The 27,638-nt window shown below is 39.2% G+C and overlaps 1 protein-coding gene across 1 annotated transcript in view; it reads right to left on the reverse strand.

Annotated features, from left to right (window-relative positions):
- The window catches only part of cmip (c-Maf inducing protein), a 38,549-nt gene extending 12,019 nt beyond the window's left edge, over positions 1-26,530 (reverse strand). Inside the window, exons 1-9 of the mRNA XM_014993241.2 lie at positions 25,336-26,530; positions 8,266-8,391; positions 4,627-4,677; positions 3,623-3,784; positions 2,743-2,784; positions 2,479-2,541; positions 2,280-2,360; positions 1,369-1,472; positions 1,180-1,284 (exon numbers count right to left, since the gene is read on the reverse strand). Coding sequence (XP_014848727.1) covers positions 1,180-1,284; positions 1,369-1,472; positions 2,280-2,360; positions 2,479-2,541; positions 2,743-2,784; positions 3,623-3,784; positions 4,627-4,677; positions 8,266-8,391; positions 25,336-25,656 — 1,055 coding nt within the window. The 5' untranslated portion in view covers positions 25,657-26,530. The remainder of the gene's footprint in view (positions 1-1,179; positions 1,285-1,368; positions 1,473-2,279; positions 2,361-2,478; positions 2,542-2,742; positions 2,785-3,622; positions 3,785-4,626; positions 4,678-8,265; positions 8,392-25,335) is intronic.
- Between the last annotated feature and the right edge of the window lie 1,108 nt (positions 26,531-27,638).

The raw sequence follows: 27,638 nt of genomic DNA on the forward strand, positions 1-27,638 counted from the left end.
TTTGATAAACATTAGATGCAACATCATCTTTTCCAGGCTTTCAGCTCTCTTTCAGTTGTCATGGTAACTAGGGCCACATCCGTTCATTGATCTATACTCTAACTTTGGTGCAAATTGTCATTTTCCCAAAAAATCACCACCTCTCTCTTTACAAAATATGTTTTAAACAGAAAACATCCCTTTTGGAAGGCTGCACAGTGGCGCAGTTGGTAGAGCTGTTGCCTTGCAGCAAGAAGGTTCTGGGTTTGATTCCCAGCCCCGGTCTTTCTGCATGGAGTTTGCATGTTCTCCCTGTGCATGTGTGGGTGTCACTGTGTTGCCCTGCGACAGACTGGCGACCTGTCCAGGGTGACCCCGTCTCTCACCCAGAACGTTAGCTGGAAATATGCACCAGCAACCCTCCCGATCCCACTAAGGGACAAGCGGGTAAAGAAAATGGATGGATGGACGTCACTTTTGGCAAAAAATAACTTGGTAAGGTGATGAAAAGTGACTTCTGATTCTGTAAAATTAAAATCCTTCTGAGAAAATAAAACTTACTTGGAAATACTAAAAACAGAGTGCTCCAACAGGTTTTTCTTTTCTTCTTTTTTACAGGATATAAAACATTTGTTTCATTTGCATAACAAATTAAATTTAATAAAGAGTTTGTTGACAAGAAAAACCCACTAACAGCAGCTCTCATAAAAAACCTCAGGGTTTTCTCCACAGTCCAATGATCATGCAATATATTTAATTATTTTCCATTTATTTGTTTCTCCTATAATTGCCTGTGTATTTCTGTGGCGCTGCGGGATGCTGCAAATTAGTTTAGGGCTATAAATGGCATAATGTGGGTTTGATGACCGATCCGATTATGGGCTGCCTTCCTGGTAACAACTGGAAATGACTGTTTGTCCCGTTTCCTTCATATTAGAGCTGCAAGATGTGGGAAATTACCAGCCTGGGGTTTGTCTAATCAATGGAAACATGGAGGCAAACAACGCCACGGCTCCTCTGGATCAACAGCTCTAGCTAAACACTCGGATCATAAAATGTGAGATTACAAACAGGGTTACCCCCAAACAGACCGCAGAGCCATTCAGTGCACAGCTACAGGTTATAAAAGGTGGTAATTAGCTTTAAAAGTGAAGCAGGTTTCAAGTGGAAAAGCAGCGTGGTTTTCAGGAAATGACTGACCTGTTGATGAACTCTTCGTAGCAGGAGTAGATGGCCGCCAGGCAGACGGCCACCAGGTTGGGCAGCACACGGGGGTGAGGGCACTGCCCCGTCGGACCGTGCATGCTGCAACACAAACACGTTTGATCCAGAGATTCTGCAGGCAGAATCACGTCTAGACGCTCCGAACGCTCAGAGAGGCTCGCTCACCTGTGGATAAACTTCTTAACCACCTCCATCCCGCCGTTCAGCTCGTTGAGAGCCAGAATGTACTCCTGAGTGAAGAGACGAAGCCGAGGGCACTTCCCGAAATCCTGCCAGAAGAGAAAAAAACACAAAGTTTGAGGATTGCCACGTCTTATGGCCTTACTGAGGAAAAAACTACAAATAAAGTCATTAAATTATGAGGATAAAGTCGTACAGGAATAATGTTGAAATAATATGACAAAGTCATACAATTGCGAGAATAAAGGTATATAACAATAAAGTCAAAATATTTCAAAAATACCGTCATAAAATTAAGAAAATAAAGTCAAAACTGAGAATAAACTCATATGAAAATAGTCAAAATAACATAAAATAAAGTCATTACAAGAATAAAAATCACAAAAGTACGAGAATAAAGTCACAACATTATGAGAATAAAACTAAAAAATAGAGTTGAAATAACATGACAATAAAGTCTGAACATTATGTGAATAAAGTTGTAATATTATGACTTTCATAACTTATATTTTGTTTAAAAATGATTTAAAAACTTAAAACAAAAATTGTAATGAAAATTTTAAGATTGAATTATGGGATTCATTTTTTTTTTTTTTCTCATCTTTGCTCCAATTATCTGAGGTCCCCACACAGCGCCCTGGCGGCCCCCTGAGGGGCCACGGCCCCTACATTGTGAAACACTGGGATAAGGCGTCAGGGAGCTTCTAATGGAAACAAGCCGGCTACCAGTCTGCCATCCCATAAAGGAACTGGGCAGGGTGGAACCACGCCGGGACAGGAAGTGGTTTTCACTGCTGAGAATCTGCAGCCGATAAAAGGTTTCCAGGTTTCCAGGTTCACTGATTTAAAACAAAACAAGAAACCCTGAATTTTAGGGCATTTTCATGGTTTCTCACCATGTTGTGTTTGAGGATTCTCTGGACCACAGGCGTGAAAACTTCGATCACAACCATGGAGCGCGGCCGCTCCCGACAATGCTGCAACACGCAGAACAAGAAAGACTTTTTTTTTTAATCTGCAGAGTTCAACAGCTGAGCGAAGCACTGCTGCAGTTGCTGCTGCAGCTGCTGCTGCAGCTGCTGCTGGTGGTCTCACCTTACAGAAGAACTCGCACAGGTCGGGCGGCGGGTGGTTGTTTTCCAAGAGCGGAGCGATCGCCTGCAAAAGAGCACAGGCAGATAAATATTTCCATATGCTATCTGCTATTTACCTGGGCAGGGCGCCAGGCCGCAGGATCAGGTGAGCTGCACAAACAACACGGGCGCTCCACATGCACCCAGAAACACTGCAGGGGTCGATATCTAGGGGGTCAAAGGGCAAAACGGCAGGAAGCTGGAGAGGCTTCACCTGGAAACTCACCACGATGATGTTCTCGTGATCCTGAGCGCTCAGGTTCGAGTTCTGCAGACAGGAAGAAACGAAAACTGTCAACACAGGAAACTACTGGAGCCAAGCTAACAAAACTGGAAAATTTCATCAAAATTCATTAAGATAAAAATGCAAAATTAGTTTATTGTTGATTTTTTTGTTTACCTGCTCAATAATAAACTTTTTTTTGTTAAATCTGTGCATCAGAAAACAACAAAAACATAAAAACGCTTCAGACAATTTCCAAATTGTTTGTGTCATCAATTGTTTTCTGTTTTATTGCCCAAACTTCTTACGGCTCTCATCTTGTTGTTAGGGACCAAATAAAATCATGCTAAGGGCCACAAATGGCCCTCAGGCCACACTTTGGACACCTCCGGCTTATTACACTTGAAATAAGACAAAACTAACTTAGAAATAACTTTTCAGCAACATTTAGTAGCTCATTTTCAGTCAATCATTTCTTAATATTAATGGGCAAATATTTCACTTATAACATGGAAAAAATATCTTGTTATAACTGAAATAGTGGATCTAGTACTTTTTCATCAATATTAAGGAATTTTTAAGTTACTTGTAAATTAGCTTTGTCTTATTTCAAATGTAATAATATATTTGCACAAGAAACTAGACAAAAATATTTTGTATGATTTTGTGTTTTTGCAGTGCAGGCAACCAGAGGAATCAGTTATTGTGGAAAAAAGACCAGTGGATGAAGAAACAAAGGTTGAAAACAGAAAAGTATCTGCATCCAAACCGCAGCTCCTGTTCTAAAATCTATGCACAAATATTTAAGCCCATGCTAAAAGAAGCGACAGAGCAGCGAACTGCACTCAGCGAATGCCTGAGTGTGCCGGAGGGAGAGACGTGCCTCTGCCAGCAGGGTGGAGATGATGTGCAGCGGGGCCTGGTGGATGGATTCGTCCTGCAGCGGGGAGGTCAGAGCCATGTCCACCAGCGCTCGGATCTCCTTCAGCACCACGTCCCAGCGGCTCGGGTTGTTCAGGACTTTACGGTATTTGTAGATCTTTTTCTGCAGGAGAAATATCCAATCAGAGGAAAGGAACATCTGCTGTATGGAAAGACCTGTCTGGAGGTTTCCAAGCCCTGTGGAGGCCGTATGAAGTTCTTCTTTGTAATTCTTTGATTTTAGTCCAACTTTAAATGGAAATGTTCTGAATGTTCTTGTTGGTTAAATATGGAAGAGGATTGGGGCCATTAAAAAAAAGAACAAAAAAGAATTATTTCTGACAATTCTGGCTTTTTTTCCTCAGAATTCAGAAAAAAATTCAGAATTCAAAGACAAATAATTAAAATTCTCAGAAAAAACAGGATTCTGAGAAAAAACCTTGAAAATTCTGAGGAAAAATTTAAAATTCTGAGAAAAGAAAATTTTGGCAAAATAAGTCAAAATTCTGAGAAAAAGAAGAATTCTGACTGTTGATCTCAGAAGATTAAAGTCATAATTGCGAGATTAAAGTATTTTTTTTAGGGATCTCTAATCCTCTTCCATAAAACAAACAAATTTTCTTACTGTTGAACTGTTATTTTTACAGATTTAAGTTGAAAAACCATCAGAAAGTTGGAGAACCATTGATCAAAACTACTCTAAATGTGCAAATCTAAAAAAAAAAAGCAGAATCGCATCCAATATTTAATTTATTTCCCTCATGTTTGGACCTCCGGACACACATGGATTATAAATTCGCAGCACAGGAAGCGACGGTGTCGGCTTCAGGTGTCGGCGGGTTTTACAGGTCAGATCGGTGACAAGCTGAGCAACAACAGCAGAACCTTTTCCTGAATGGGTCTGGGAGTGAGGAGCTCTGTAACCAAACTGATGAATTAATAGTTAAAGACGAACAGAAAGCTCACCTTCCACTGCAGGGAGTGAAACCACTGGTCCCTCAGGTAGCTGTTGGCAGCCTGCAGCGACACGGAGACAAAGAGCGCGTTAGGTCCAAATAAACAAAAACCTTTAGATTCACGTGGAAATGACTAAAACTGATGATCTTCATCAAACCTCATTTGTTCTTTTTCTACACTCTTGTTCATTGTTTTGGTTTGAGGCGTTGCTGTTTGGCGTTTGCTCTTCCTCTTTTTATCACTTTTTGCACATTTGCTATGATGCGTAACCATAGCAGCAAGTTATTTATCCTTTCTTGTCTATTTGGAGCAGCTGATCAGGGTGTCCAAAGCTCATATAATGCCTGAACTTTGACCCCAAATTCTAGAGAAGCTGAAAAGGAGCAGAGAGAGAAGGAGGAGGAAGTCCAAACCATCTCTTCCAAAGGTCTTATCTCCTACTCCAACATCTCTCTGTCCGGCTTTAAATGGAAACTTAAAGGGTTTTTTCAGCTAGAACTCGCATGTAAAACTTTTCAAGACCATTATAAATTTAAGACGTATAATAAAGAGAAATGGACAACACACTGCAAAAAGAAAACCTTACCAAGTATTTTTGGTCCAGTTTCTACTGCAAATATGTTGGCACACTTGAAATAAGAGAAAACTTTTCAGCTAGAAATAGGAGATTGTTTTATAATAATTCCTTAATATTGATTAAATATATGCAAGTTCCACTGGCAGATTATTTATAACATGGGAAAAATGTCTGAAGTGAAATAATCTGCCAGTGGAAATAATAATTTTTCATCAATATTGAGGAATTATTATAAAAGCTCCTAAATCTCTCTGAAATATTATTTATAAGTTAGTACTCCTCAAATAAGGCAAAACTAACATTCACTAAAAACTAGACAAAAAATACCTGGGAAAGTTTTTACAGTGTGGATTTATATACTATACAATTGAAATAAGTTAGTAATCAATTAATTCCATGATCACTTAGTTTGATCATTTCCATTTTGAAAGCTTTGTTTCAGAGACTTTGTAATTATTTTATGTGTGGTTTTGGTTGTGTGTGGTTTTCATTTTCTCTTTGGAGCGTCGTGTTTCATGTTGGATATTTAACATGTCTTCCACTGCATGTTCAGGGTCAACTTGTATTAGTACGACATGTTTAATGCATTACTTGAAAATTGTCTCGAAATAACGTGTGATCGTTTATCGCAATAACTACTGAGACAATTTGTCTCCAAGCAAAATTAGTTTTTGTGACAAGTCTAGATAAAGTATTGTTGAGATGAAAGCATACAAATGGCCTAGTCAAACTCCATAACTAAAAGCAGTTGAGAATCTGTGGGAAGAACTGAAAGCTGCTGCTCGTTGCTCTCCATCCGATCAGATCAGATCAGATAAGATCCGATCAGATCATCTTCAGCTATTTTGCATAACTTTCAGTTTCAGCTGTTTATCTTGCAGCTGGAACCGCGATGAACTTTGTTCTGCAAAGTATTCACTCAAAAGGGGTTGAATACATAATGCATCCAAAAAATGAAACAAAAGCTCCATTTGGCAGATAAAATCCAAACCAAGTACAACAGAGTCTGTAGCTTCATGTGAACAAATAAGAATGAAAGACAAAGACACGAGGTTTCCTGTGAGCTTCCTGTGTGAAACAAAGCTGCAGCATCCATAACAGACCTGGATCAACCTGCAGCGAGACATAAATCTGCCCGTTTAACGACGATCCTCCGAGCTTCACCTCTGACCGAGACACGCCTGCTTTGACGAGCCAGTGTTTACACAGCCGGCGGGGCCGTAAATAACTCATTAGCGTCTCTAAATCACAATCGTCTTCGACGCCGCGGAAAGCGGAACTGTTGCTGCGACGCAATGGAGGAATCATTTCACCCGCTTCCTGCGCGTTTTGCACTCCTCAACACAAACAGAGACATGTTTGGTGACTTCAAGCCGACTGACTGCTGTCAAAAAAAGAAAAAGAAAAAAAGACAGGAGCAGCAAGGGTGCGGTGTGTGTTTAGAGAAAGAAATGGTCCGTGTTATGGACGGCCGAGCGGGAACAGTGTGTCCAGCGCCGTGTGAGAGCTGCTGCTGGGTTCAGGGGAAAAAAAGCGCGTCAGGACAATGAAATGTTTCCAAGAATGATGATTCAAAATACCACAAACAGCTAAAGACAACCTCAAAAAACTAAAAACAGGAACAGAAAACGACTCGGCAGAAAGACCAGAAAGTAGAGCTGAATGTCTGAGGATGATACTGAATACTCACCAAATTCAATATTGATTTACTATTTTTTGTTTTAAATATCTGAAATATTGCCAGCCTGGTTTTTACTTCATGCCGTTGTTTTTTATTTTTAAGCAGCGGCTTAAACTGCTGCTGCTGTAAGTTACTCCCGTTGTTGCTGGGTAACCAAAGATTGAGTGAGCTGAAGCCACCAACCTAGCTTAGCTCGCTGCCAGAGGCTGCAGTGTTTCCTCTGCCTACAACTCCCATAATGCTGTGCGGTTCTGGAGTTGAGTGAATATTCTAGAGACTGAATATTCCTTCAATATCTGCTGATATTGATCTCATACCTATAGTGATATATATTATTACTGATTTATTGTCCAGCCCTACTAGAAAGACAATTACCATGAATAGAAGCGGCGAATATAAATGGCTACAGATAAAAACAAAGACGTTACAGTCATTCCAGTCATCTGGTGTCACGCATCTCTGTGGTCAACCAACCCTGTTGTCTTTAAGGCTGACATGAATCTCTCTGAGGTCGTCCAACACCTTGTCGAAGTCACCAAGTGCCTCCCTCAGTGGGTTTTGTTTTTAGTTTTTGAGGTCGTCTCTATGAGACTTTGCCAGATCTCTCTGAGATCATAACCAATTATCAACAAGTTGTATGAAAACAGAGAGGAGAAATGCTAATGTCAGCCCAGCAGCTCTTCAGGACACTGGTAAAAATCAGTGGTAGAATTAAATGTTTTATTGAGGTAATTCCAGGGTTTGTAAGAAATTAATCGCATTTTAATTGAAAACCATGTGATCAACAAAATAAGCAACATTCTCAGTTCAAAACTCTTTTTACTGCCAAGTTATTAAATTAATTTAAATAAAATGTAATGTGTTTATTCCTGTCCCTGATAAAAATGTCTCGAGCAGGAGCAAGATGAGAGTTTAATGTTATTAAATTACATATCTAGCCAGCAGCATAACTAGCTAGATAGATTTTGAAAAATGTCATCATTCTGTATAGTTTTTATGATTTATTATCCATTTTTCATTTCTGCCTACATGTATTCAATTATTATTAATGGTGATAATTAATTATTTTTTTATATTATTTAAATTAGATTTTGTCCATAGATTTGTTTACAGAGGCATATTAGGGCCAATGTAGATAGAAAAAAAGAGCAAAAAACTTTGAGTTTGCAAATTTGACACAGATAATTAATAATTTATCTAGATCTTTGTGCTCATCACCGCACAAAGATAATGACGCTAATCTCATGCAATGACATTAGCGTCATTGCATGATTTAGCTTGCAAATGTTTTCACATTTTTGTACTTATTTATCTGTAATGTGATTAATCTGACGTCGGGTTCTGCAGGTTCAAACACCAGATTTCCATCCTCCTGGTGTGTGTGAATTACCTGCAGCAGGATGGTGCCTCCAGGGATGCTGAGCTGGATGCAGTACTTGGGAGCGTTGTCCCAGGAGAGGAGCTGCAGGTCCTCTATGGAGCTGTAGGACAAAGTCGTCTCCATGTAACCGGTGGGCTGCAGGCAGGGCAGAAAGAAGACAACAGCATCAGCATCAGCTGCATGTTGTTTACAGTACAAGATGTCTGCTGGAGCAGAGCCAGAGCAGAAACAAGGCTTTTGTTTTTCCTGCCAGTCAGCTGGAAAGACAAAAAGAAACATCTCCTAACCCGAGCCGCCCTGAGCAAACTAACCTGCAGATACTTTAGTCGGCATAATCAGGCGGTGATGCTGTGTTCACATCCAGAAACCAGCTGGAAAAACTAACTGAACTGAGGAGGCGCGGGAAGCGACGATCCCAGGCCGTCCCAAAGATTACAGAAACACTGACAAATTACCACAAGTTTCCGGAAGCAAGAGAAACATGCGTGTTTGCGTTCGTGACCCAGGCAGATAAAAATATCAAGAACAAGTCAAAACCACAAGGAAACCAAGCTCTCCCTCCTAAAACCATGGGAGGAGTTTCACAGAAATGTTTAAGGCAGCTCTATTATAAGAGCCATACATGATTCACTGCTGATTCTGTAGACATTAGCGTCACTGCATGATTTAGCTTGCAATTATTGTTGATGGGAGATTAACACAAAAAGCCAGAGCAGACGTCATCTGCAGAAGCTTTAGCTGCTGCTCTGCTCTTTAACAATTGCCTGTTTGTTATTCTTTTACTTTTCTTTTTTCTTTTGCTGCCCAAGAGTTCACAGAGTGGGCTAGTATTTACGATCCCAAAGGAGGAACGGCACAAAGACGCGCTGAAAACGACAGCAGACGAAGCGGAGCGACAAGCGATCGGGTTTTTAAGGAGTGCTGATGTGGGAGAGCTGCTTAACTGTAAATTACATCTGACCAAGTTCCCATAAAACGAGTTATAAAAAGGAAGCAGAAGATAGTTTAGTGGCGAGATGAGCAGAGAGGAGAACATTTTCTGTAGCAGATCTAATGTCAAGACTCGGAGTGAAACTGGGAGAAACTTTCAGGTCTGATTGTGGTAATTCCTGCCTTTTCTGGGGAGAAGCAACAGCTAGTGAGGCTTAAAAATATAAAAAATATTCTTGAACAGTGGGTGACTGAAAAGCAGTCAGATTTCTGTAGACAAGCGACGTGTAAATCATTCCAGATTTAAAACAAAGGATGGTCTGTCAAGCGGTCTAAATCCTTTATGCTCAATGAAACAGGGAGCAAAAGTGGATTGGAGTGAATGTCGGCTCAGCTGGCTGGGTTTTTCTTAAATTATAAAAAATATAAAATAATTAGAAATGTATACAGCTCCCCATTTTTCAGTATTTTGAGTTGATTCAGACTTCCCAGGACTAAGAATTATGATTCTTTATAGAATTGATTTCTTTCCGCATTTCTAAACCATACACGTTTAAAAAGCAGAAGTGGAGCCTCCTGCACAAACAACAAGAATGCAGCAAATGATTTCTGAACCAACAAAATACTTGTTTTTTTCCAGTAGCCATTGTACATCGCATACAGCAGTGAAAGAAAACAAGTAATACTTGTAACCTATAGCTTGAAATTTGCTATTTTTAGTAACGATTATCATCATTAGCACAGTTAGCATCTCCATCTATTTTCACATCAGGCTGCAATGTGAACGTAGCCTTCTTGAGGGCCAAACTTGGTCCCTGGGCCACACTTTGGACACCCCTGACCACCAAAGCCGTCCAGCTGGATTGGGTTCTCTCTCCTTCTTTCATGTTTTTCTCACAGAAACTCGCCTCAGCCGCTACATGAAAGCGGCTCGGCGACTCCAGCGGACAGGTGCTCCTCTTCTTTAATTGCGTCCATCTCTCGCTCTATAGAGCAAACAGCTCCCTCCTCCTCCCTCCGCTGAAGAACAAACACGCTCTTCCTTCATGTGCACGTCCCTCTGCAGCTCATAGATCGCTGGCTGGCTCCACGCGCAGGATTTTCATTACAGACCACGTCCACGGCAAATATTGGTTCAGGGGAGATGTTTCATTTTCTGTGGAAGAGCAAACGTCGGCTGCAGTCTTTCCGTCTGCAGGCTGCCGAACCGGGTTGTGTTTTTGTTTTGTTTCTGCGGCGCACGACTCGGTAATGAGATGAAGAGCAGAATATGAAGCGGGAGATAAATGGCACCGCGTCTCTGAAAAGGCAGAGCAGAACGAACAGAAGGGACTTCAATTTTCTGATAACCAGCCGAGGTTGCCATAGATACAACATCCTGTACAAGAGCGAGCGCCGGCCCCTCTCCTCTTCCTCCCCTCCTCTTCCACATAACCGTTTTTCTGCTCCCAGCCCTCGTTTTTCCCCTTACTCTGTCTCTTTTCACTTTGCTTTTCATCATAAAGGAGGGATGAAGGAGCCTCCTGCAACTCTCGGCTCCTTTGCTCTCTGCTGCGTTGCCATAGAAACAAGAGGATGGAGATGTATGTTATGCTTTTCCCCCACCGTGAGAAGCAGACGGAGCAATGTTGAAGACAAAAAACAATAAAAGGAAGAGAGGACATAAGGCAGATTCAGAACCTGAGAGATGTTCTGGGTTTTACTAGGAAATGTTTGGTCACATGAAGCATCATTTTAACAATTCATCCGACATAAAAACGGCAACAGAAACGGTCCTAAATCACCACATCCCCAAAATAAACTGGAGTTTTTTCCCGTCAAACTCAGTGCTTTCTGGAAACAGAAGCCTGTAAGTTGGAACAAAAAGACCCAAGCAGACCACAACCCGGCCGTCAGCCAACCGTGTGCTTCGCTTCTGCCAACTTCATGACTCCTTTTGGTTGTTTTTGAAACCAGTTTTTGCCAGTCTGGTGTCCAGATTGGTGTATTGCTTCCAATTTTCCCCAAATTTCAATTCAATTTATGCTAAATTCCAGAATATTTTCCATCCAACATGGGCAAATTTGACTTATGCCAACATTTGGACCAGCTTTGTGCCTCATTTCTGTCAACTTTGGGAATCAAGTTTGGTGAATTTTACATTCAGTTTTAGCCTAATTTGTGTCTCAATTTGAGTTCATTCTTGCCCATTTCTTTTTGGCCAATCTGGGTTTTCCTCTCTGCTATGCAGATTTTGGCTGACTGTGTTGTACTCCATACAGATTAGCATTAAATTTTAGTACATTTTGCATTTAATCCTGGTTCATTTGGCATCTCAGTTAGGCCTGTCATGATAACAAATTGTGCTGGACAATAAATTGTCATAGAAGTTATTCAGAAAAAATTATAGTGTAGTTTTGAGACCATTTTCTGGCATAACGATGACAGAAAATAGTCTCAACGATAAATAGACTTTAAATTCTAATGGATATTTAACACTATAGACCTGGAAAACATTTTAAATATCCACAAAAAATAAACAGAAACAACAAATAAAATTAATTATGAGGTCTCTAAACCAAATTATCCTTCAAAAAATATCCAGTTGAGCCCAAAGCAACTTTAACCCTCGTTTTGGCACATTTATGCTTCTGTTTTTAGGCAAAAATAAGAACTGAAAACTAAAACCTTCTGCACAACTCAGCACTCTTTCTGCGATCATCATCTTCCTGATTATATGAGCAACATTTGCTGAGTTGCAGGAAAACTTGGATTTTCCCCCCCTCCTCTCTGGATGACTCATGAGGAAACACTGGAGCACCAGAGAAGAAAGAGAAACCAAAGCGGAGGAGGAAGAGGAGGAGACCAGCAGCTGACCGAGGAGAAACCCAACAGGTGTTCAGCTTGCCACTGGAAAGGTCAAGCAGCCATTTTGCAGGTCAGCTGACCAAACCAAACACACCTGGAACAACAAAGCCACCAGGGGTATTAATGACCTGCCAGGTCTTTTCATTTCAAAGTCATTCAAAGTGGCAGTTTCACCAATAATTATTGTTCTTAAACAGAAGGCGATTGCTGCCAGACTTCGTCAGAATCTCATGCAAAGCTGCGGCTCTCGAAGCGACGGAGTCACTTCCTTCCAGCCGTCGGCGGCTCCAACTTCTCCATCTGCTACACAGAGGCGTAGATGGCCGTTTGGCATGACGACGCAGCTGTGAGGTTTGACGTCTGCAGCTGCGTGGGCGGGCACAGCTGCAGATTTCTGTGAAGAAACGACTCCGAGAAAGTTTCAGCGCTACTCGAGACAGGAAGTAAGAACGTAATCAAGAACTGAAGCTGCTGCAGGAACAGGACGATGCATACAGGAACGCCACTTCGCACTTCCTGCAGGAGAGCAGCAGCAGTTTCTGCTCAGCGTTTTCCTCCTGTGATCAGTATAAACATTTGATGTGCAACATCCAGGAAATATTCAGGGTCTTCTCAGAAACATAAGAATTTCTCCACGTGCCCACACTTCCGTGTGGTTTTTTCGATGATGTATTAAGTTTCTACGGCTGCAAATGAAGCTACTAACTTCATGTTGAATAAATAAAGAATAAAGAAACTCAGATGCAAACAAGAAAGTGAGCCTGGCTTCCAATGGTGGCCACACTTCCTCTAATACACTAATAGCGGAGCTGAAGTTTCATATAACACTTCAGCTAACTTTTAAAACGTGTAGCGCACTCAGCTTCCCCTAAATCATTTTTTCCAGATAAATTCTAAAGCAGTAAACTTGTAATAAACTTGGCTGTTTTATAAACGTCACGTAGTTAAACGTTTATATTGAGGCTCTTATTTTGAGGTGGATTTAAACTGTTTACTCAGCAGCTCCACTTTTTCTCCATTTTCATTTCTCAACTTTACTTAAAGCATGAAACATCCTGGAACAAAATAAAACAGGAAAAAATACAAAAAATATAAACAAAGGGCATCAAAAAAGATGTAAATTAGGTCAAAATCAAACTGGTGCTTGACGGTTGCAGCCTTTCAAGGGCAGATTTCATTTGAAGTTAGCGCTTTAGCATCAGCTTCCTCTACATATGTTTCGCTCAGCTAACGCTTTAGCTTTAACGGATCTAATGTTTGCGATTACAGCTTTAGGATTAGCCTAGCTAACTTTAGCTAGCGGTGCCTACCGCTGCTGGTTGCTATGGCAATTCCCCCCTTTTCTGAAAAATGAAGGAGAAGACCACAATACTCAGGAACGGAGACAAGCATTTAGCCCTTAAATAAACACTTACTGTGATAAAAACTACAGGCCAAATTGAAGAAGTAAAGTTATTGAACTGTGTCAGAGCCAAGTGCCAGACATGCATATCTATTTTTACGCATGTTTTATATAGATAATGTGGCAAGTTAAAGAGAATAAGAGTTCCTGTAGCTGTAAATGCTTCGGTATTTCCTCTGCACTTTACTGAAAACTAGCAAGTCCTGAAACAGCAGAAGAACTTTTTAGAATATATATTTTTTAATTTTACAAAACAATAAAATCTAAGAATAAAAGATGTTCAACACAGCACCAATTATTTTCTTTTGTTTGTGTTTGAACCTCAAACATGCCGCACCCTCACTAATTCAACTAGGCACTGAGCAATCTCCTGTTCTTGTTGCTAATGTCAACAAATAATATTTTTCTAGGCCAAAAACAAAAAGACTGAAGCAACAAAATGTGCATTTTATACAAAAATACTAAAATCTTTTATATTAACCATGTTATTAAGCAGATAAAAACAATAAATGAGACGGGTAACGTATTTTAAATTTTCTGTGAATGTTTTCAACTCTAAGAGCAACAAACCAAAAAAACAGATGAAGAGGAAGAACAGAGTCAATACGTAACAAGATGTTATTACAGGTAAAGAAAGCACAAACACCTTGTTTACTACGAATTAAAATCATGTAAACATAAGAAAACATTAACTCAATGCGGCATTTGTGACCAATATGATCAGTTACCTCTAATTTGCATCTTATCCAAATTTTAAGTCAATAACTACATTAAAATAATTCAGTTAATATGAAAACAAAGAATGCCAATATGCATTTCCTTTAAAAGAAAAATGAGAACGCAGAAGGGCCACAGACAAAAAAGTAAAAATAAAATTACGAGAATAAAGTCAGAAAATTACCAGAATAATATTCCCATTAAATTAAGAGAATATAGTCATAATATTACCATGATAAAGTTGTAATATTATGACTTTATTCTCGTTATAAAGACATTTACGCAGCACTGGGAGAGAATAAATTAAAGATTTTTTGCACTCAGATACTTAAAGTACACAAAAAACATATTTAAAGGCTAAAAAAAGTGGATTTTGTATAATATGTTCCCTTTAAAGGATTAGTACATTAAAAGTGACCTCGTCCAGTGGATAAGAGGCAAATTGCAGTCGAGTAAATATATATTTTGGGGTTTCTTTGCGTTTTGCTGTTCCAAATCTTTCTGGCACCTTTATAACTTCCAATGAAAATTAACAGTCAGTTCCCAGAAAGACACTTTTGTTCTTTTTGTTTATCCACATGTGCCGAACAGAGGCCTGGTCACACACATGATGTAGGCTGAATCAGTTTCCCAAAATCTTCGTCATGTTTACAAACACGGGTCGTGATGAGAGCGAAGCACGTGTTGAAAACCTTCGACTATTACAGCATTATTCAGCCATTCCTGAGAGTTCAGCAGCTCACTATTAACTGAATGTGCTTATTTTATCGCCTGCGATGAAGAGCAAACAAACAAAAAACATGAGCAACCGACGGAGGAGCTCCCAATGGACCTGACTTTCCCGGACGGAGAACGGGAAAGAGCTCCCAGCAGCTCCAAACTCTGATCCAAATATAACGTTATCTAAACAAAACCGTAAATCAGACCCAAGGAGCGCGCAGACACTGAGCACGTGCAAGGCTGCCGCAAGGCAGGAGGGTTACTGTGGAAAAGCAGCAGAGCTGTGAGGGGTCAGAGGTCGATGCAAGACTCCAGAGGCTGTCTTTGGATAAATGGGACCCTGAGAGAGCCGCTCTTTCTACACAATCGCAAACGTGAGCTACTGATGAAACCTGAAACAGTTTAAAGTAACCTATTATGATGGTCAGGATTTAAGTCTACGGTCTATACAAAACATGTCCATTAAATGTTTTGCATAAAACCATTCTTAGATAATGGGATTTCAGTCTGTTCTGTTTAACTCAACGTTTAAACTTGCATGTGAAAATGGCTACAAACAGATGTGCAATTATACTACCGTACATCTTTGAAAAGCAGAAGTGGAACCTCCTGCACAACCAACCAGAATGCAGCAAGTGGTTTCTGAATGAAAGGTCAACAACAAAACATTTGTTTTTTCCAGCAGCCATTGTACAGCGGCGATACTTGTAACCTTGCATCTTGAAATTTGCTGTTTTTATTAGTGCTTAGCATCATTAGCACAATTAGCATCTCCATCTGTTTTCTAGATTATGATTATTCTTGGCTTATCAAAGTCTTCCAACAGGCTGATAAAACTGTTTAAATCTTTTATGCTCAATGAAACAGGGAATTTTTTAAATTAGTTAGAGCAACTTTCTGCACTCCAGCTAGCCTTCCTGTTATCTGCTAAATCCATCTGATGCTGCTCTGTAGGGTTCTGCCACAAATGTTGCTCTGAAAACCCCAACAGTTGCGATACTATGGCTAAACATTGCAGATGACACAGATTATGAATCTTGCATCGGCAAAGTGTTGGCATTGGCAAGGAAAGTCAAACCAACTGGACAGATACACTGTGTTGTTATCATCCAGCAGAATTTGCATGTTTGGTCATTGAAACATGACATCCAACCAAATATTGCAGTTGCTTGATGCCGATTGTGGTTTGTGGTTAGTAGATCACATAAAAAAAGTAGTTTGTTTTCTCCCTTTTAAACACCAAAACGTCTCATATGAAGGAGATTTTTAGCAGAGAGCTAAATATGTTTACACACCATGATTACATTTTAAGGAAATGCATCTATTGGTTTTTTTTATTTAAGTCTGCAACATTTTTTGGGGTGACGGATTCCATTTCCAAGGTAAACTGCTGATTAGATTGGATGAGTCTTCAGCTTAATTTCTGATCCAGAACTATGTAAATAGGATTGGATCTAAGAGCATCATTTGACTTTACTTTGAAGTTATAGACTGCATGTTTTATACATTGCTCAAATTTTTTAAAAGATATTAAACTTGCTCTCTTGTTTTCTGTGGATTTAGTGTTTGTCTGCAGATACATGCCACTCCGCATTTCAAAATATGAATTAGTTAGGGCATCTTTTCTTGTTTGCTTCTCCTTTAAGGTTAAAATCAGGAGCCATAATAAAACCGGTACATCGTAAGCTAATTACAAATTACACAAATAAATAGGCCTGTAGCAATAAGCAATTAATTAGATTAAAACAAGCTAAATAATTTACATTTGAATGATTTACTGTTTTTATTTTTTGTCTCTCTTTCTACCAAAAACTGGATGACAAAAGTCTTCAGTCTGCTGCTTTGGTTTCAACTAGTCTATTTTGAAGAACAATTTTGTTGAATGTCTTCATAACTGACTTTATTTGTTGTTTCAGTTGTTTTGTTTGTTTACTTTGGATATTTTAAATGTATTCAAGTTCCATTGCTAAATGTTTGTTTATAGATCTTTGCAAATGCTTTATTGCATTTTTATGCCATTACTATTGTATTACTTTAAAATGTTCTCAAAACAGAAATATTATTGTTTATTGCAATAACTTCTGGGACAATTTATTGTCCAGCTAAATTTGCTATAATAATAGCAGGCATCATTATTATAACGCTGGGAAAGATGAAGTGTTGTCATGTTGGTATTGGGGGCCCTGAATTAAAACCTGCTTAGGGCCTTATAAAGGTTTTGACTGGCCCTGCTGAGTTTGAAACTCTTTTCCCAAGACTTCACCCTCTCATTTCCAGCTCCACTCCTCCCTCCCTTCTCTAGATTAATGAGCTCCTCAGAACCGCTTGACCTCTGACCCCTTTCTCAGACGTTAGAGTCTGATACCATAATCCCTTCAGTTCTTCGCACCGTTTCACCAGAACGACAAAGCAACAACTTCTGCTTTCAGATCATTTTTCATCTTCCACTTTTAATGCTCGGCGGACATGGCGAGCCGAGGGCAACAGCAGCTCTTCCTGCGTACCTTATCTCGCCGCAGCGGCGTGAAACAAAGGCATGCAAACGATCAGGAAAACGGGTGGCGGCATGACATCATGGAGATGCAGCATGCAAAGAGGATTAGCAGAATGCAGATTTTAGATGTAGCAGGACAGAAAGTTAAACAACTCCAGAGGTGCGGGCCTTTTTATGATGTTTTCCATCATTCCAGCGTAGCAGAACAATGGGAACGTCTCCCATCGCTCTGCATCACAGAGGCATTTCTCAAACAGTGAAGGAAGGATGAGGAGAGAATTAGAGACGTTAAAAAGAAGAAAAGTTCCACCAAAAAACTCAGGAATTTTTGGAAAACAAACTTTGAAGTTTCTGAGTGTGAAAAGTTAGAGACATGATGGATAAAATTCAGATATTTTTAGATTAATCTAGGACATTTTCAAGAAAAATCTGGGAAGTTTGAGTTTGAAAAGTCAAAGATTTGACAGAAAAAGAAATTCAGAATTTTTTTAACGAATCTAAGAAATTTTCTAGGAAAAATGGGATGTTTCTGTGTTTCCAAAAGTCATAAATGTGGCAGAAAAAAAAAATTTTGGTTAAAAAATTTCAAGAGACAAAAATTATCTGCTTTAAGAAGTCAGAAAATTTCCAAAAGTAAATTTTTTCCAAGATTTTTTCCTAGAAAATTTCTGAGATCAGTCTCAAAATCCTTTGCGGAAATGTACTCCCTTTTTCCATATTCGCCGTAGAACACCGTAGTAGGAAAGTGTGTCTGGAGAAGTTTACGGGACGTTTCTCTTCATTTTTTAAAACACGACCCGATCGTCTGATCTGAACTTTCATCTCTCCTTCCTCCTCGAAATCCATTATTAACAGAAGCAAACAGAAATGTGAAGGTTTATCTGTGCAGGTCAAGGCTCAGGGTGTGAACTCATTATTGTCATTAAAGTCATTACAGCTGTATCTGTGCAGGGAAAAAAAAACACAACTTTTATCTTTTTTTCCAGAAGTCTGATAAGATTATGAAGTATGATTCTGAGCAGAGCTTCCTGCCTTTGTGCAGCCTGGAACCAATCAGACTGATGTTTAGGTCTCGTTCAGAGATTGCTGAGATTAGGATTAAGGCCAAACTTCAAGTTGAGGCTGAATGACGCATTAAACAACCACATGAGGAAGCCTGGCTGAATACTCTGTATGTGCAGACAGCTGAGCTGTAACTCACAAGTAGCAGGCCGAGTTTTTTTCTGACCCATTTCTCTGAACACAAAAACCTCATAAAATGAAGAAGCAACAAAAAGTGACCTCAAATTAATTTAAATCTGAAATCTTTGCAGGGTACAAATGCAGCAACAAAGACTGAATCTAGACTGCATTTACTGAAATAAAACTAAGAGAAACAAAGACTGTTCCTTTGAAGAGCATCTGTTGGCTTTATTTTTAATAGCACATCCTGTTTGCATTTTAGGTGTGTTTTACATCTTGATTCTGCAGAGCTTCACTTAATTACCTAAGAGTTCAAGCAATTAGCACATTGCTTTAACCCTCCTGTTGTCCTCATTTTCTGTACATACAGAAAATGAGGACAACAGGAGGGTTAAGAAGGAAGAAGCGGCTTAGTAATGAAAAAAGAAATCTAAGCTATAATAATGCTGACTCATTCGTTGCTATGGCGATTTGGGAGCCCAGAGCAACAACCGATTCACAAGCCAAGCAAATAAGAAACTAAGTCTTAAACAAGCAGCCATGGAGCGAACCCCAAGTCGTATCAAATGAATATTTCTACCATAAGTGGCAGAATCTTCTAGTGGCAATACGTGTAAATTTAGACGCTTCTACGTCATTTCAGGTTGAAAAGAGCCTTTAGTTCCAGTTCGGAAAGAACAATTTAAATCTGAAATATAATGGGAGTGAATGAGAGCCCGGGTGGGAGGTCTCTGCACTCTGGGCTGATCTGACACAAAACTTAAAGTTCTGCCACAGTGAGGGACACGCTGGGTGAAAGTAGACAGAAATACCTACGTTTTCATGTATAAACTGTACCTGTGGAAATGAAACTGTGTGTAACTTAAGTCAAATGAGTCCTGAATATTTTACAGGGTCGGATAGAGTGCGTGACATCGTCACTCTGAAACTTTGGTGGGAAAATCTTAAAGAAATGAAAATGGGTGCTGTGGTGGCGCAGGGGCGACGCACGACCCACCCCCGCTTCCTGTCGAACTACTTTCAAATAAAAGCCAACAAAACCTTTAAAAAAAATTTTAAATAAATAAAAAATTTTAAAGAAATTAAACTTAAAATGATTGTGTAAAACCTGAAATGTATCAAAATGTCAGTTCAGTTAAAGACCAATTCAATGTGATGCTTCTGCTTTGGAAAATGTCCCACTGTACTGTTGCAAGACAATCCAATTATTGCAAATTCTTACAAATATAAATCCCAACAAGCAGAACTAAATTAAAAGTTGCCCCATTCTACAATCCCGACATTTTTTTTGCTGACAAAACAGGAAATAAAACCATAAAATAGAACTTTTTGTACAACAGAGAAGACGGTCAGTGTGTGTTATGTTCCCAGCATCGACACCAGATGGTCAGGTCCTGTTTGACTCTCCTGCTAAACTTCCAAATCAGATAAAAATGTTCTGTTTGCCCTCATGTTGACTATTGGTTAAAATAATTGAGGCTAAATCAACACAGAAGATCAATCGTAACTGAACTAGTGGAGGCGTCGTCGATCGGAATTGATTTCTGATGCTCCTGTGTGTGTAATCTCTTTCATTCGACGGCGTATTGAGAGAGAAAAGTAAAAAAGGAAGAGTACATTTCCACCAAAAAACCTCAGAAATTGTGTGTTTAATCGCAGAAATCTTCATGTATAAAACTTGAAAACATCAGTGTTCTGAAAACTTGAAAATTTGGCAGAAAAAAAAAAAAAAAGAAATTCTGAGATTAATCTCAGAAATGTTTCAGTAAAAACTTGGAAACTTCCCAGGATGCAACTGTTCCTCGCTGCAGCTGACACAAATATGTCATTCGGTTCATTAAAACACACAGAGATGTAGCTGATGTGGCGCAGCGAGATCTAAAGGGAGTGGAACTGGTTTAACTGATCCCATGTGAACGCTGCTGGCTCCGACTCTCTTTTCTCCTCCTAATCATCTCAGTTATTTGCAGAGCGTGGGGATGTGATCGGCCTCTCCTCGCTGGGAGTCGGCTCTCTGAACGGGTCGGCATTGTTCTCCAGCCCACACGGGACGCCGAGCAGCACAACGGCTCCACTCAGGAAAGGCACGTTTCGCTGCCTCCTCCCTCCCTGAACGCGAGCCCTCTTCCTCATGTTTCAGCCTCTGAGCGGGGCTGGGAATATGTGACGACTCGCAGACACATGATACAGGAATTTCTGGATAAATCACCCGCATGACTCGATTCAAAACAAAAAGAAGGAGCAGCGTCGTCACAGTCTGCGCTTCCTGCCATAAAAACAAAGCAGACTGCGGTTCAGTAAAGGACTTTGGCTGATGGATGACGCCGTGCAGAAGAGCGCTCGTGTTTTTCTGTTTTGTTAACAAAACATGCAACTGCAAGGAGCATCACTAACTTTACAGAGTACCATTCGCTTTAGTCACTCATCTCTGCAGCAGATAATACAGGGTATTTACATTTAATTGCGCAATTGGCATTTTAGGAAAAAACTGTTTAATGGAAACATGCCAACGTGGTTTTGGACTTAAAGAAGTTTGGATGGGAACAATGGAAACACTTTTTTGGCATCACACAAGTCACACCATCAACATCCAGATGTTACTACTGGCACAAACCACGAAGAAGACGACAACAGGAAGTAGTTGGAGGATGATGGCGCAGCATCGTTTTAATGGCTTATTTAAAAAATAACTTATAGGAAACCTATACAGAAAACAGGGAATGTAAATGCAACTTATAAAGTACTAAGTTTAAACTTTCCAGGTACTTTTTAGTTATCTATGACACAAAATATTATCAGTGGTTATGCTACTTAATTAAAATGCTATTTAACAATTTAAATGGCATTAGCAGTTAGCAGGTTATTGTGAACGTTTCTTTCATTCCAAAAAAAAAAAAAAAAAGCTAAAAAAATTACATGGTGTTGAAATTGAGGTCAAAGATTAAGGAAGTCTTAATTTCAGATATGTAACAGTAGACAGAAAGAACTATTACCCACAATACTGAACAAAAAGCCTTATTTTATATATGAATAGTAACAAAACAGGAATAATAAATCTAGTTCAGGAAAACGTAGAAGTCCTGTTAGAAGTTTGTCATTGTATCTGCAAGCTTAGGAGAAATGAAGACAAATAAAATAACTGCATTACAACTTCTCATTGACTGACTGAAAATGTTCAACATCCTCATAAAAAAAAAAACATCTATGAAACTATAAATGATTTAAGTTTCCCGTTTGTCCGGTAAGATGACGAGGCCTTTCCGGGTTTCTTAGAGTAGTTCGGTCTTTAATTCCACCCCCAACAAGAGGAAGCAACAAACAACGTTAACCACTTATGAGTGCACTGCTAAAAATACGCTTCCCCTAAAGACAGGCCTCGAAACATGAAGCATAAGTACAGAAAATAAAAGCACCTCTGAAGAAGAAACTTAGACGGGTTCCCCCCCCCCCATCAGCTGCATGCATTTCCTGCAGCAACAAAAATATTCTCCATGATGCAGCGGAGCTCTGTGGTGTGACGTGCACACGCCTTAACAGCGCTTATCAAGGTGTATTGATGTGAGTGGAAAATGTCAGGGGTGTTGATGACAATGTGGGAAGGAAATAAAAGGGTTTTATTATTCAGCTGAATTACCAACAATTACAAGTGATGACCACACAGAGATGCCCTGGGGTTAATTATTACTCAGAATCAGATCTTACAGGTGTGGGATTAAAGCAGAACGACAGACAACAGAGCAAACATCCAGGCAGGTTCATCTCTCACACCTGAGGGGCCTCTCAGACCCCCCATCTGGCGAATTGTGTTCCCCAAAAGGTCTGTGTTAATAATTCAGGTAATTCTGCAGCTAATTGAGAGCGTTTTAGTCCCGCCTGATGGTCCATTAGGCTCGATTCGATTGGGGACCAAAGTTGCAACTTTTGCTACATTTTCAGCTGCTTCGGTTCGCTTTCACACTGAGTCAAATTAAACCAAATTAATTGAAAAATTTGTTTCCCTCTTCACCTGTAGGGGCGCTGCACCAAGAAAAACAGAAGGAAACTACACCAAAACCTCAGAAGAATACATTAATGCAACTTTCTTCTTCACTAAACGTAGACAAGATGTTATTGGACACAGGATCTCTCTTTTGTCTTTGGTTAGAGACCACAAGCAATTTCTGCAGCTAGCTGTTTGTTTTGGTTGTATTTACCCAGAATGCCCTGCGCTGTTTCCTGCTTTTAGAGCGGTCTGCTTTACATTCACATATGCATTCAAGATGCACCAGAGTTCACTTCAATTGAACCAAAACCTACGTTTTTAGATCGGCCTATCACAATGACAAATTAAACTGAACAATAAATTGTCCAGGCAGTTGTTGCGATAAAAACTAATATTGTTTGGAGACCATGTTCAAGTAAAACAATGTAATGGCATAATAATACAAAACACATTCTCAAAGATGAATAAATTTTAAATTTCAAAGAAAATTTGACACTGGAACTGGAAAACATTTTAAATATCTAAAATAAACAGCATAAACAACAAGTAAAATGAATTATCAAGTCTCTGTAAACAAAATTATTGAGACTTTAGTCATTCAGTTTCTGGTAGAAAGAAAAAAATGACAAATCATGCTCATGGAAATTATTGAGCTCATTAAGATTTCACTTTTTGTGTTTTTGGTCCAAATCAAAGTTTTCTATTGCGTATTCAAACCTGCCCAAACAAACCAGAGTTTAATTAAAGCAGATTACTTTATAAAATAACATTTCTGTTGAAGGTTAGCAGCTGTGCAGAAGCAAGCCTCAGAATCAGGGTTTGATATAAACTTAACAGCATGAGCAATTTGTTATGACTATAGCTGTAGGATTTATTATCTTCAGAAAAAGAACAAATGACCCTTATCAATTAGTCATCTTGCTATAATAACAAAATGTTGGTAGATCATGTTTCCAAACTCACAAGGCATTCATCAGATTAGAACTGGAATCATGTAGTCATTTTCTTTCTGTTGAGATCATCAGTAAATGCTGCGTTTCTGTCGTTATGTTGGAGCGTTAAGCAGAAAACAGTCTATATGCCTCTGTTTAAGTTGTCTTTAGCAGAGTGGTTTTATTTAATGAAGTTATTGATATTGTACTGTGTTTTTTGTAACTAATTATTTAACTGTATTATTGTCAGGACACTCTTGTAAAAGAGTTTTATCCTGGTTAAAGTTGCAGTATGTAACTTTTATTAAGAATATGTTTTTTTACACATTTGTTAAAAATGTCACCATGTCCTGACACTGGAATATAAGACAGATAAGCCGTGAAAAGATTGATCTCCTTCATAAACTACCAGAAGAAATGCACTGATACAGAGCAAAAACAACCAATCAGAGCCAGGAGGTGGGTCTTAGCGCCGTCAATCAACCTCATGCTAAATCTGCTAATGGTGGAGAAAGATAGATAGAGATAGATAGCATTTATTGTCATTGAACAGAATTCAACGAAATTTCCATTGCAGCTCCCGTGCAAGAGGTCAAATATATACAGTATAAATAAGCAAACACCCAATAATAATAATAACAATATATACAACTAAATTAACTAAAGGCACTCACTGTTACAGGAAAACTGTTTATCCACCATCATCAGTGGCTAAGCTATCTAGCTTTAGCTTTCACAATAGGCTTTGCTGATGGGTAGAAGCTGCAAGACCCGCCTCCTGCCTCTGATTGGTTGTTTCTGGCAATGGGAAAACTGGGAGAAGGCAGAAAGGCTTAATTTTTTTTGTTCTCAGATTATCCGTCTCATATACTGCCAAGACATAGTGACAGTTTTAACAGATATTGAAAAAACATATTTCTGTGAATGTGGCATACTTCAGATTTAAATAAAGGTTTAATGAAAACAATATTGTTATTGTTTATATTCTCCAACTCTGCTTAATTTGACCATTACATTCACTTAATTACATTTACTGGAGCAACTTAAAAAAAAACAAAAAAACTTTAGGAGTATTTTTACTACACTGTACTTTTTAAGTTTTTTTGAGTAACTATAATAAACTATCGTTACTCTTGCTTGAGTATTTCTGGATACTCTACCCACTGTGAGTAACTTAACTGAATGAAAAAGAAACATGTTTTAACCAAAGGTTCACCAGACAGACACACACCTGCAGTTTGTGTTAAAGTTTTCTAAGTTTTTTTTTTTAAAACTGATTTGGAAAAATTCTCTTTTTGTTACTTATCTGAACTGTTGTCATTTTTGTCATTGAAATACCAAATTTTCCACATAGCTTTATATTTTGATCTGTCTGACTGATCATTTGATCAGCTATTCAGTACTTGAGTTGACTTTTTACCAAATACTTTTTGTAATTTCTTGGATGGCTACTTTTTACTTTTACTTGAGTAAAAATATGTTGAAGTAGTGCTACTCTTACTTGAGTCTTTTATTATTATTTTTTTTTGTTATACTCTGCTCACCTCTCATAAAACTGAACCTGAAATTGGAATAAAGTAGTTGATGCTTATTTTTTTGGTGCCTTTTCTAATCTTGGCCCCCCAAGGTAACAGATACATTAGCTACGCCCCTGGACTGGAAGCTCCTCTCCTCACCTGGAAGACCAGAAGTGTCCACAGGATGGTGTGTGTGTGTCTACGACCCGCTTCCCTTTTTTCCCGAAATGCGTCAAAAACCCAGAATGCGCGTCCAAACAAGACCAGCTCCGGTGCAGGAATGCAGAAGCATCACGCACCGACACATCCATAACCGCAGCCACAAACACGCGTGTTTTACAGTTTTCAACACTCACCGTCGCCGAGCTGAGGCCGCTGTCCGTCAGCGTCAGGTGGTGCGGCTCCCACCTCCGCAGGTACTTGGAGGTGAGCAGCTTGCTGAGGAAGGTGCGTGGGTGTTTGACCACGCACACCTGGATGTCCCCTTCGGGCAGCAGCTTGTAGCGCATCCCGCTGCTGCTGCAGTGGTGCAGGGACCTTCTGCACGGCCCTGCGCCCAGCTTCGTGTTGTTGTTGCCCTCGGACATCTCCCCCAGTAAGGGCTTGCTCTCCTCGCACTGGTAGAACTGGTTGTTGTGCAGCTCATTGGGTCCCCCGCCGCCGCTGTTGTAATCCATTTCCCCCCCCAGTAATCCCAGTATTTATTGTTCCCAGTGGAGTTTTGACGGAGGGTCGTGGAGGTTTTTTTTTGTTTGTTTGTTTTAAAATAAATCAGAAGGTCGTTGGGATGAGACGGAGGGAAGGGAAGGGGTGGGGGAGCTTACCTTCCAACACACGAACAGGACGTCAGCAGATCCAGATGTTTCAACCGTTTAATCACTCACTGACAATAATCCACCATTTTCCTCTCCGTGAACAGTCTTCACGGTGCGCGTACTCCCCCCACTCCACGGACACAGCGCCGTTCTCTGAGTGTGAGGGCCATGGCCTGATCCAGTGGGTACACCTCGGAGCCGGACTCAATAAATCCTCGGGTCGAATCAGCAGAAAAAACACTTCGTTCCGGCGTCTCCGGGATCTTCAGAGGGCGTTGTAGGCCATTTCTGCCTCTCCGATCGCTTTTATTCTCCGCTTTTCCTGCTGACCGTCTCAGTGTGAAGAGGAGCCAGCACTCTGCGCTCATTGGACCCTGCCCCGTCACGTGACGCCGGACTGACGTCAATTGGGAGGCGAGCGGATGAGCCGTGCGTCTTTTGTACCAGAGTGTGTCTGCTGGGGGCGCGCGCGCGCGCGCGTTCGGCTCTCCCCTCCCTGGGTGCGCGCGCATAAAAAATGGAGTTCAAGCGAAACCCTCCTCCTCTTCCTCCCCCTCCTCTTCCTCCTCCACTTTTCTTCTTCCCTGGAAATGATGCATAATTCCAGGATTAAAATGTTCCAGTTGATCAGAATAAAGTGAAAAAAATTCATCGCTACTTTATGACATTATAAAAATTTTCAAATTTAAATTATTTTAATTTAATAATTAACTTAGCTCTATATTCTCAAAAAAAAAAAAAAAAAAAAAAAAAAAAAAATATATATATATATATATATATATATATATATATATATATATATATATATATATATATATATATATATATATATATATATATATATATATATAATGGGGTCTTTCTGCATGGTGTTTGCTTGCTTTCCGGGTACCCCAAAATTCAATATATTTCAAATTTTCTTAACCTTATATATCAAGCAAAAGAATATATGCATATAGTTTATGTTATTTGAATATAGTCATATTTGCTTCACATTTTAATTTTTATAATTAGATTTTATTCTGTCTTTTTTTTCATATTTATATTTGATACATTTGGACACTTATTAAACCATTTCGATAATATACAAACTACCAAATTAATTAGTTTTATAATCATATATATATATATATATATATATATATATATATATATATATATATATATATATATATATATAGCTTGTCTTTATTTTTTACTTTTTTTAAAAATAAATTTTTAAATTTCTTGTTGATTTTTTTTTATCTTGAGAAATACAAACTAAAACGCTCTAATAAGGAAACTTATTAAGTGTTAATTTATTCATTGATTGACTGATTGATTGATTGAACACACTAATGGTCCACATAGACATAAAAACAAGGACATGATCATTAATAATTATGTTTAAATGCAAAGTAGTTTTAACTTTGCCAAGTTTTAATCTTTGAAATTTATTTTTCAATTGAATATTATTTATATATTTTTGTGTTGTATTTCTACTAATAAAAAGCCATAAAATGTTTTTTTTATTTGGCAATTTGTGAGAGCTATGTATTTGTTAACCCAGTAACATTTTTGACCAATCTGAAATGACATAAAGTTTCCCGTCAACATGTTTGAGTAATCCATCCACTCTCCCACTCGCTGACTGTACTTCTGCAGAAAACCAGGTTTCATTTTCACACAAACAAGGGTCGATAAAATTGGATAAAAAGAGGCATCTTTCCCAATTTTTCAAGACAACACTCTGTTGAAAAGCCTGCAGAAATCAGCCCGGGTGAGTGATTCAGACGGGAAAAAAAGCTTCAGACCGGCCCATCTCAGGGGTCCCAGGCCACAACAACAAATGCTTCACCTGAGAT

The sequence above is a fragment of the Poecilia mexicana genome, unplaced genomic scaffold (genome assembly GCF_051168715.1).
Source record: "Poecilia mexicana isolate PSO_F unplaced genomic scaffold, ASM5116871v1 scaffold_6, whole genome shotgun sequence".
Taxonomy (NCBI): Eukaryota; Metazoa; Chordata; class Actinopteri; order Cyprinodontiformes; family Poeciliidae; genus Poecilia; species Poecilia mexicana.